Genomic DNA, 12,628 nt, shown 5'->3' on the forward strand with positions numbered 1-12,628 from the left:
AAGCTTTCACAACTTTGACCACCACGAAACAGAAGAGAGGACGATTAGGGTTACTGTCCCAATCACATCACAATTATGTAGCTCCAATTGTACAAACAAGAGCAAGGAATCAGCTGCAACCCTATTACGGGAATCTCCCAGAAACCAACCCAAAGTAATTATGAAACCACATAGAACTACAAGCAGAATAGATGGATATTAATTTGTGTATTACTCCAGAATATAAGTCCAGTGGCTAAACCACTGCATCACCTTGCTAAGCTATGAAACTGAAGTACTTAACAAAATCAGCTGCAACACTTTTAAAATAGGAATACATACTCAATAAAATAACAACCTTACCAAATTTTACTTTTCTGTCTCTTTCTACAGAAAAGCAAAGTGTGTCAATACATTTTAACATGAGACTTAACAGGCACTGTAGAAAGTATATCCACACCACAACATGATTCCTTTTCAGTTTGTATTAACAAGTAATATTGGGGTATGAAACTGGCATCAGATACTCAAAACACAAATGCCTAGACTTAATTCATGTTCGACACATCAGGGTGGAGAGGAACAAACTACTGTTTCATTTTCATTATAAAACACATTTATTTATCAGCTCTGTGTGCTTCAATACTATTTGTACATGAAAATCAATTGCTGCAGTACAGAAAATTAATAAATTTCATTTGTAATATACGTCAGTTAGTCACTTTCTGAGGTAATATCTTATTAGAACATCAGACATGGAAGTATTTCATGGCTGTTCTTATTCTCAGTAGCATACTAATATTCTTTGCTTAGAAAAACAGCAAAGTCTGGCAAGTTATTGCACAGTAATAGTAATTTTCTCATTTTATAACCACTAATTTGTAATGATTCTATTTAAAATTTCAAGTTACAATTTTAAGAAATAATAAATTATTATAGCTAATTGATCAGCTGACAACCACATTCAAGGTATGTACCAGTTTACAAAATATCAGTTTTCATTCTCACTGTACAATATGTTCTGTTGTACATATGCAATAACATTTGAAATAATCACTTTGGTGTAATTTTGTTTATCTGCACATATTTTGCACATGATGACAACTGGTAACTTTTTAAGTAGATCATTCGAGCCAGCTATTTCCATAACGACAAAATCTTTCACCTTCACCTTTATCATTTGGTATAGTGAACACATTTCTTTGCTATGACACTTATGCTTTAACAAAGAATACCAAAACACTGACAAGTACAAAAAGTTAATACACATCCTTTACACTCAGTGCAAATAATCAGCAAACATATATGCAAGAAATCTATTTTTTATGGAATGTACCTGAGACCAGTCTACCACATTATTCACATAAATTCTATCAAATATATTTTACATGGGGTTTGACAATAATAAATAAAATACTGCTTTTAGTCTTCACTGTTGACAACAATGTGGACGGGTTCATTCAAAAAATAAGTAGGAAGCTGCCTGTTTAGTCATTGACATATGACTTTTACAGAGAACATTGCACCTTAGCATGGACTATGAGAAGTACTCAAAGATCCAGCAGCAAAATACTGACCAACACTGGCCATCTGTTATTCAGTCCTAGAATCAATGGTTTTCTTTAATATCAGTCAATGTCTCGAGCATGATTTGTGTGCCCATTCATACTGATAGTATGTATAACTCCTGGTCCATCTTGCATTGTGTCTGGAGATGTTGGAGTTGCAGCTTGCAAAGCCTGATTTAGGCCAGAGGGAGGAACATAAAACCACCATGCCAAGAAGAAAAACAGTAGGGATGCTGCCTTTCCTATGAAAGCCAGTGCAAGCATGTATCTGTAAAAGGAAAACAATGTAATAGTTTTATTAACTTAACTTTTATGTTTACTGAAAAAACAAGTTTGCAGTTCCGTCTAGCGAAAACATTATAAATTACAACCATTCCCAGTAATTACTGTACAGTTATACTAAATTAACACTGATGATAAAAACTCAAAAAGTTACGTACAAGCACTTATTTCATTTACATAACCATTACATGAACCTAAAATTTTGACTTCACAATTTTTTTTTATTTACCAATGGCTGAATCAATTCTGATCACAAAGAGTTCTTCTTAAGGGGCAGCTGCATCTGCACAAATCCATTTCGAAAAACGAAGAACATCGCAGAACAGGTGCTTAATGCACAATCTTTTATTGAGTACATAACCAATTTTGGAACATTTGCAGTTCCATTATCTGGTACAAAAAATAACATCACTTAATCATCTGAGGTCATACTAACTCCAATGTTGTCATGGAACCAAAGATTCCATGTCAACAAAGTAAAGGAACAAAAATTTCTTAAAAACCATTCTCTCATCATGCATGACCAGGAGTAAAAACAGGAAAACTGTAATAGCAAATATTAGCTGTTGTAGAATTTTTGTCCCTTTTACATTTTTGACAAGGAATCTTTGGTTCCACAACAACATTAACATTGGGGTGAGGATTACCTCAGATGGTTAAGTGATTTTATTTTCATTTTTTTGCCAGATGATGGTACTGTAACTGTTCCTCATTTTTCAAAATTCTTATCAGTTCTCAATGTAGTTTCCTTGTGAATAACATTAGTCTTTCATGGTGGCCAGGGCTCGACATATTCTAAATAGACATTGCATTGAATGGTGACAAATTTATAAATCTTTTGTATCTATACATATTTTTAAATTCAAATCTACTGTTAGCAGCTGACACTCGAACTGCAGCAACAAAGTTATGTATTATTTTTACTATTTGACATTAGATGTAGAATTAATTAACATCTGAATTCTCTGTTCATGAACAGCACCTGTTCCTCACTCCTGTATCCACTAAGAAACCACACAGTGTGCAAAGACGTCATATCATAGACAAAGCTCCAAGATTTGATGGAATGTCTGTCACATTCTGTACAGAATTTGCAGCTGAATTAGCTCCTATTTTAACCACAATATACCATAGATCCCTTGAACAGAAAACTATGACCAGCGACTGAAGAAAGCACAGGTCAAACCCATCTACAAGAAGGGTAGCAGAAGTGATCCACAAAACTGCCTCCAGTATCCTTGAAATTCATTTGGTGTAGAATCTTAGAATATATTCTGAGCTCAAATGTAACAAGACGTCATGAAAAAAAATTATTCAGAAACCATCAGTCATGTAAAACCCAAAGCACATTTTTCTCACATGACATTCTGAAAGTCAGATTCTCAGGTAGATGCAGTATTTCTTGATTTCTGAAAAGCATTTTACTCAGTACCTCACATACATCTGTTATCAAGAATAATTTTATAAGGTACCAAGCAAAATTTGGATTTAGGATTTCTTTGTAGGGGGACATATTATGTTATCTTGGATGGAGAATCATCAACAGATACAGAAATAATTTCTTGGAGCCCCAGGAAGTGTTTTGGGACTCTTCCTTTAAATGTATATCAACAATCTTGCAGACAATATTAATAGTAACCTCTTAGTTTTGCAGATGATGCAGTTACCTCTTATGAAGTACTGTCTGAATAAAGCTGCACAAATATCCAGATGGATCTTGATAAGATTTCTTCTTTAGATGCATGGGAAAAAATTTGGGAGATATGAGAAGTGACAATTGTGGTGTTGCAGTCACTGTTGTAGTCACTGTCACTGTTGTAGTCACTGATCTTGTGGCAGTAGAATTCTCTTTGTATACAAAATGTAATGAAGGTCAGAATACAAATAATAAACAAAAATGAGTAAAGACAACCACTCACTTGCAGTTGCAGATGATGCAAAAGTGTCACACAGACACATGTAACAGGTAAGAAATTCTATCATTACATTGCCCTCTTACCAATTTTGCTCACTAGGGTCATTTCCCTTTGGGTGATCCAGGTTTAAGATCTGTCCCATACACACATCCACCAGAGCATACATCATTCTAGGAGGTAGGAATTCGCTACATTCTGCCAGCATTGTATACTTATAACAACTAGCCACCTGCCTACTGCCACAAATGACTTCTGCCAAACTGCGAATCACTGCAAACTTGACCACCCAGTTTTCGAAGAGGCCACACCACATGAAACTATTGACTTCAGTAAATGCTACAGTACCACAATATTTAGTTCCTTCACTAACTAAAGCTCTCATGAAATGCACAATGATAACTGTCCCTCCACCATTCTCTCTGTTCCAACAATTTACTGGCACTCTTTTGCTCCCAGCCTTTCCTCTCATGTTATTTTCCACCCAGTTCCTTCTTTGCCCCACCATTTCACTCCCCCAGTTCCACATTCCTATCCCTTTCATCCCTTCTCATACCTCCCAAGGGAAGAAGCTACTCTATCAGTTCTCCATTCGTAATAATCTATCACAATATTATTGCACCTAGGAATGAGGGCGCTTCAGTTGGATTATCACAAGTTTTTACCATGACGTTTCATGAGGTCACACTGAAACATTTGTTAGTGTATGCACTTCTTTCATGATCATTCACAGTGACATGCATTTTCCTTAGTCACTGCTCTACTTGTTTACTGTAAAGTTACCGTATATTTCTGATAATTACCTTGGGAGACCAAGTACAATACTACGATGGTGGGGTAGCACTATTTACTAAGATGTAAACAACATGCCTATTATCTAATCATAGGGTTTTTCTCTTCATTTTTGCACAGAAATGAAATTATAGCAACATTGTGTTTCTATTCATCAATGATACATCAGCACAGCTCTTCAAGATGGAACAAGTACAAATAATAACACTGTCAAATTCTTAAATTTTGATACTTACACTCTTAGTTGGAAAATGAAAGTGAGTGAAGTCTACTGAATTGACCTACTGTGTCTGGAACAGTACTATTCTGTATCACTTAAAAATTTGATAAAGTGTATTTAGAATTTTTTCTTCAGTTCATCCTATTCCTTCCTGTGACACATAAGTCTTGAGTCTGCATTAACATTATTTTATTTCTACACCTCTTGAAATTCCCACCTGCACCTATTATGCTTCTGTTATTACCATTTTTTAATGTTTTCCTACCAGGGTCTCTCTTTTATCTTCTCTCAATTTATCCTATTTCATTATGTTTTCATCATCATCATCTTCTTCTTCTTCTTCTCCTTCTTCTTCTTCTGATACCCACACACCCTCTCCTCTTACTCCACTGAACCTCTCTTCTAGTCCTTTGTAATCTCCTTCTGAAGACCCATTGTCTTGTTACCCCCACCCCCTCCCTACCTGACACATTTGTCATTCTGTTTCCTACAACTCAATTTATTCTCTCCAGTTTAACCAGCACTCCAACAGCAGACATCCTTCTCCATTCCCCTGTATTTGGGATTGTTGTCTATTTCCCATCCCTCTTACTGTCTTCTTGCTGGAAATACCGGTCTTCTAACTCCATTACATGGTCTTATTCCACCTACAGCCCTCTGATACTCTGTGCTATCCTATCTTTCCCCATTGTCAAGTTCTCTCACAGTTCTCCATCTTCCCTTGACCCCCAAATCGTATAACATTTTGCAGCAACATGCACATAATGTGCATACATCATGACTGCATGTGAGACTTGCTCTCCCTCACCTTGGATAATGTTGTTAATTTACAGACTTAAGAATAAATAGTCACATTTTGCAGTTCTAGTCAACACTTGACATTTCATCTTTAATGTGATGGGACATCCATTATTTCTGCCACAACATACTACCATCATGCTTTTCCCCTTGCCTTTAAAACTTGTCAGCACATCTTTTTTAATTTTATGACTATATTACAATAATGCAAATGCAACCAGTACTTACCTTCCCATGTAAGTATTGTCATAAACCTGACAAGCACCTCTTTCATGACAACTCTCAAACCACTGGAGGCAAGTTTCATCAATTAAGGCACCAAATACCATTGGTGCAGGAATGGTACCGATAAGCCGTACCTTTATCCACTGGATTCCGAGGGCAAAAGAACGCTGATCATCCTGCACACACCTAAAGAGAGAGAACATGAGTCATCAGATGGGTAATTTTGTTCTAACTTATATTAACTAAAATAATTTCAGCCATTGTTTCTCCTTATTATCTAACAGCATCTTTTTCGAATTTTTAAATATGTATGAGGGGACTTCAAAAAGTAAGTTACACATTACCAGTGGGAAGTTGCTCCTGTCAGAGCACAAAAAAGGTGTACATTCCTTTTTAAAAGACTCTGACAGAAAAGGGAGGAACCAGCTGCCTCAGTCATCAACAAAAATTTTGGCATGTGAACATATGCATGCTCTTTTAACACATAACACTCTAAATCCTTTTACCCGGTCTCTCTTTGTAATGAAGCCTACATAAACAACAGCTGCCTCTCACTGCAATTGTCTATTTAAGTCTCTCTCTCTCTCTCTCTCTGTCTCTCTCTCTCTCCCACACTGTATCCTCTTTCTGCCATTGATTTACAGTATATCCCACAGCCACTGTCTCCTCACTCAATTACACTGTCTCCCTTGGCCTTTCTTTCCCATCTCCACCATATCTTGGCAGCTCAAAAATTCTAGTACCGCTTTGGGCACGGTAGTATAGGCATATAGGCATGAAGTGCCCATTATACAGAGACAGTGTGTCATAAGGTTGTACTGGTGAAAAAACATGTTTTGGTTACCTCAAAAACCCTGCAATGACTCTAGAACCCTTTCCATGTTCCACTACACCAGTTAAAAATGTATTTATGCCTCAGACTGGGGATTATGTGCATATTTTACATGCATAAGTACAAATGAATAAAGAATGTATAGTTAAAATTTGAGCCATTTGCCATGGTTAATTATTTTGTTAATTGCAGCTCATGGAACAAAAAGCTAAAAACCAATTTCTGCAGTTTTCTCCTGTTTAGGCAAGGTAATTTTGAATCTCTGAATCAAGGTAATGGATAATGATATCAAAAAAGTTTTGAAGTTTCCCAAGAATATCATCTTAAGAACATATGGTAAAACTTTTGACAATCCTCCATGGATAGAAACTATAGAAATGGCCATCTCCACAACTAGTACTTTTTGTACCCAACAATCATATTTTCTTCAGGTTCTCTCAGGACTGCCCATGAACAAATGGTGCTTTTATAAGCTGCTTAAGTCCACCTTACATGCCTAACGCAAACAAACCAACCGATTTGCTGATCTGGAGGAAATATGTAATGTTCAAATTTTGACTTTGTGTTGCAGGATAACTACAGAATGATCATTCTTCCGATAGGTATACAAATGGTCACCACATCACAGGCTGTCCAAAACAATTGACCCCTTATCTCCACAATCAGTAAAACCTGCGATGTGGCCCTCTGAAAAATTGGATTTTCGAATGCAGCTTTTTGGAACATATTGGTAGCATGTTTTGGTGTACACAGAGTGATTAAGGCAGGTGATGTAACTTTTACTGAATGCTGCACTACAGTTCAAAGTGACATTGATACATGACACTACTTTTTAACATAGTCACCAAGTGTTGGTAAACAATGATTTGAACATTCTACCAATCATTCAGTTCCTCAATGAAAGAAATATACTTCTCAACAATGGAGTCAATTGAGAACTGCTGTGTGTCCTTATCATTGTAAAATCCTTTTTCCTGCAGATGTTCTTCCAGCCTGCTGGAAACACTGCCAGGACATTTTCATCTCTGGTTGATGTCAATGGCTTTCCTTTCCCAATCAGCATCACCCATATCTGTGCAGTGTTGGTCAAATTGTTGGACCTATTTCGCTATGACTGGACCTGACATTGCATTTGGTCCATATACTCCCAGAATTTCACAATGAATCTGTGTAAAACTTGACATTTTCCCACAAGAATTCTACTGTCTGCATGCTTCATCTTTGGAGTATGTTTCCAGCTGCCACATCCTTAGACTTGCACACTATGATGCAATGGTTATCCATATCACAGCAGAGATGTGTCTGCAGAAAACCTGGATCATGTACTCTTTTCTGACAATGTGTCACTCTTGCTGCACAGTGGTCTCAGGAAAGGACAACATGGGTACCTATTCTCTGAAGTCTCTAAATATTTGATGTTTCTTATACCCATTGAAATTGATTAATTATTTTCTGTGAAGCTATATTTTAGTATTTCACTCTAAGGAAGCATAAACAAAGAGTGATAAAATGTCTGCACCAGGAACAACCAAAATTCTGTTGCTAAGTGCTGTTCAAAATAATAACAATGTTCCAGCAACTTATTTCATCACTCACATCACATGGGCATCTTCAACTCTTCAAAACCGGGTACCCCTCATCCTGGAGTCTGCGTGACCTGCCCTTCCTTTTTGACCTTCCCCACCCCATACCTCTCTGCTACGTACAGAAGCAACCATTAGTTCTGAAAGCTGGATAGTGTGTTGTTTTTCTTTTATATGTATCTGTGAGTGATACTACACATATTGCCTGGACAGCAATAATATTAGAAGAAAGATTAAGAAAAGGCAAACCTACGTTTCTAGCATTTGTAGACTTAGAGAAAGCATTTGACAATGTTAACTGGAATACTCTCCTTCAAATTCTGATGGTGGCAGGGGTAAAATACAGGGAGCGAAAGGCTATTTACAATTTGTACAGAAACCAGATGGCAGTTATAAGAGTCAAGGGACATGAAAGGGAAGCAATGATTTGGAAGGGAGTGAGACAGGGTTGTAGCCTATCCCCGATGTTATTCAATCTGTATATTGAGCAAGCAGTAAAGGAAACAAAAGAAAAATTCGGAGTAGATATTAAAATTCATGGAGAAGAAATAAAAACTTTGAGGTTCGCCGATGACACTGTAATTCTCTCAGAGACAGCAAAGCACTTGGAAGAGCAGTTGAACGGAATGGACAATGTCTTGAAAGGAGGATATAAGATGAACATCAACAAAAGCAAAACGAGGATAATGGAATGTCGTCAAATTAAATCGGGTGATGCTGAGGGAATTAGATTAGGAAATGAGACACTTAAAGTAGTAAAGGAGTTTTGCTATTTAGGGAGTAAAATAACTGATGATGGTTGAAGTAGAGAGGACATAAAATGTAGACTGGCAATGGCAAGGAAAGCATTTCTGAAGAAGAGAAATTTGTTAACATTGAGTATAGATTTAAGTGTCAGGAAGTCGTTTCTGAAAGTATTTGTATGGAGTGTAGCCATGTATGGAAGTGAAACATGGACGATAAATAGTTTGGACAAGAAGAGAATAGAAGCTTTCGAAATGTGGTGCTACAGAAGAATGCTGAAGATTAGATGGGTAGATCACATAACTAATGAGGAGGTATTGAACAGAATTGGGGAGGAGTTTGTGGCACAACTTGACAAAAAGAAGGGACTGGTTGGTAGGACATGTTTTGAGGCATCAAGGGATCACAAATTTAGCATTGGAGGGCAGTGTGGAGGGTAAAAATCAAAGAGGGAGACCAAGAGATGAATACACTAAGCAGATTCAGAAGGATGTAGGTTGCAGTAAGTACTGGGAGATGAAGAAGCTTGCACAGGATAGAGTTGCATGGAGAGCTGCATCAAACCAGTCTCAGGACTGAAGACCACAACAACAACAACAATTTTGTCTCATAATTTATTACTATTTTCAACTGAATTATTCTTTGATACACTTTCACCTGATCTTACAGTTATTTCTTCCCTTTTTGTCTTCTTTGTCTTCTAAGCTTTCCTTCTTCATTCCCAGTTTTTTCTTGCATTTATTAACTTTTTATTCCTGTCTGTACCTTTCATATAGTACTTGAATATAGTTTTCATCTTTTACCTACTAATTACCACCACATTATTATTATCACAATGGATTTTGATCCTCAACTATTATGTGCTGTAGCTTCATTTTTCCTTCCTTCAGAGAGACATACATCTGCTTCTTTCTTTTCCCATTCTCCAGAAAAAGAATAATTTTAAGTGGCTAAAAGTTAGAGAGGCAACAGATCCTACATTTTTGTAACCTTATTACACACAGTCAACTTCATCAAACATTATTATTATTCATTCTTGACAGTCACTTCAAGCCAACTCAGTTTCCTGGGCTATGAGGTTTGCAATCAGAACTTAAAGTGTAGAATTAAAATTGACTGATAAACACTCTCCCAAAAAAAAGGACAAATCAACATTCAGCAAGATGAATTTCATGCTTTCAGAACTAATGGTTTTTCAAGAATGAATGTTTTTTAGGAACAAATGTTTCTTCAACTATTTTTGGGACATTTTGTAAAATTTCTCAATAGATTACATAGTTTCTTTTCTGTTAACACCCTCACTACCCATTTCTTAATATCTGTCACACTTGTTTTCAGCTATAGAAAAACCTTGATTGATTCTGAAAATACCAGATTTGTCCACGTATATGTTTGTGTCTCACTGTCACAGCATCGTCACTCTTATGCATAAAATATTACAGAAAAAAAACACAGAAACTGCCTTTTTTAAATTACTTTATTTCTAATTTATCTTTGTATGTGTGTAAAACTTCTAAAATAAAATGAACCAAAGATTTTGCATTGCCCTTAAGTGAATTTTCAATTGGGAGCTATTATACAACATACACAAAGACGAAAATTTGTTGTCACCTCAGTGAAGTACAGTGAACATTATCAGCTACAAATAAGTACAGTGAACATCATCAGCTACATATGCCACAAAAGTTCCATATTTTGTTATGCTATAGTAGTAATTTTTACCTAAAGATAATGTAAAATTATTAAATCTTTTAGCCGTAAGCAAATTTCAAGATTTGGTTTATATCTGACGTGTGTGATGGAGAACTGCAATGATAACGTGTGGTCCTCTTCCCTGAATCAGCTAATCAACCAGCGATTAACATTCACTGCATTTTAATTCACTGAAAAATGTGGTCCAAGAGTATGAATAAAAGAAACAACTTGTACAGCTATTTGTTTTCCAGAAATAATCAGTTCTTGAATTCACTACTTAAACTTCATTCATGCCTTTTAAATGGAGAGAGGTTATAAACTGAAAATTATAACCTGCACCTGAAAGTGGACTTTAAGTCTAGAAGATTGATGTTCACCTATTTAGTCAACCTATTAATTTCCAAAGTCTGTAACTCAACACTCCAAACACTCTTCTCTTTTTTGTGTCATCCTTTTCATTTTTTCTTAATTTTGACTATTGTTATTTCCAATATATTTAATACTATTTCTTTCTTGGCCTCCCCTTGTTTTTGTTAACCAAAACTTTTCTGTGCAACATATTTGTTAAAATCTGATTGTTTCTAAGTATATGCACAAAAAGTTTTGTTCTCTTTTTATGAATGATTCCTATACCCCCCAGGTTTCTTCCAAAATATTTTCATTGGATTTTCTTTCTCTCCATATCATCCTTTTTAGACTTTTCCAAAAAAAACACATTTCCATTGCTTGTAAGTGTTTTCTGTGTCATCAACACTGTCCATCTTTCACGACTACACAGCAAATTCCAAATGAATGTCTTGAACATTGTTTCCTGCTTTACATCTACATCTAGATCCATACTCCACAAGCCACCTGACAGTGTGTGGCGGAGGGTACCTTGAGTACCTCTATCGGTTCTCCCTTCTATTCCGGTCTCATATTGTTCGTGGAAAGAAAGATTGTCGGTCTGCCTCTGCGTGGGCTCTAATCTCTCTGATTTTATCCTCATGGTCTCTTCATGAGATATAAGTAGGAGGGAGCAATATACTGCTTGACTCTTCAGTGAAGGTATGTTCTCGAAACTACAACAAAAGCCCATACCAAGCTACTGAGTGTCTCTCTTGCAGTCTTCCACTGGAGTTTATCTATCATCTCCGTAACGCTTTCGCGAATACTAAATGATCCTGTAACAAAGCGCACTGCTCTCCGCTGGATCTTCTCTATCTCTTCTATCAAACCTATCTGCTACAGATCCCACAACGGTGAGCAGTATTCAAGCAGTGGGCAAACAAGTGTACTGTAACCTACTTCCTTTGTTTTCAGTCTGCATTCCTTAGGATTCTTCCAATGAATCTCCGTCTGGCATCTGCTTTACCAACAATTAATTTTATATGGTCATTCCATTTTAAATCACCCCTAATGCCTACTCCCAGATAATTTATGGATTTAACTGCTTCCAGTTGCTGACCTGCTATATTGTAGCTAAATGATAAAGGATCTTTCTTTCTGTGTATTCGCAGTACATTACACTTGACTACATTGAGATTCAATTGTCATTCCCTGCACCATGCGTCAATTTGTTGCAGATCCTCCTGCATTTCAGTACAATTTTCCATTGTTACAACCTCTCGATACACTAAGCATCATCCGCAAAAAGCCTCAGTGAACTTCTGATGTTATCCACCATATATATTGTGAATAGCAATGGTTCTTCAACCCTCCCCTGTGGCACACCTGAAATCACTCTTACTTTGGAAGACTTCTCTCCATTGAGAATGACATGCTGTGTTCTGTTATCTAGGAACTCTTCAATCCAATGACACAATTGGTCTGATAGTCCATATGCTCTTACTTTGTTCATTAAACGACTGTGGGGAACTGTATCAAATGCCTTGCAGAATTCAAGAAGCACAGCATCTACCTGGGAACCCGTGTCTATGGCCCCCTGAGCCTCAAGGACAAATAGCGTGAGCCGGGTTTCAAATGATTGTCTTTTTCGAAACCCATGCTGATTCCTA

General features: G+C 36.7%; 1 protein-coding gene across 1 annotated transcript in view; it reads right to left on the reverse strand.

Annotated features, from left to right (window-relative positions):
• Positions 1-612: 612 nt before the first annotated feature.
• Positions 613-12,628, reverse strand: part of LOC124776418 (solute carrier organic anion transporter family member 4A1) — a 552,725-nt gene continuing 540,709 nt past the window's right edge. Inside the window, exons 10-11 of the mRNA XM_047251412.1 lie at positions 5,781-5,963; positions 613-1,815 (exon numbers count right to left, since the gene is read on the reverse strand). Coding sequence (XP_047107368.1) covers positions 1,608-1,815; positions 5,781-5,963 — 391 coding nt within the window. The 3' untranslated portion in view covers positions 613-1,607. The remainder of the gene's footprint in view (positions 1,816-5,780; positions 5,964-12,628) is intronic.

Source organism: Schistocerca piceifrons, chromosome 2 (assembly GCF_021461385.2).
Source record: "Schistocerca piceifrons isolate TAMUIC-IGC-003096 chromosome 2, iqSchPice1.1, whole genome shotgun sequence".
Classification (NCBI taxonomy): Eukaryota; Metazoa; Arthropoda; class Insecta; order Orthoptera; family Acrididae; genus Schistocerca; species Schistocerca piceifrons.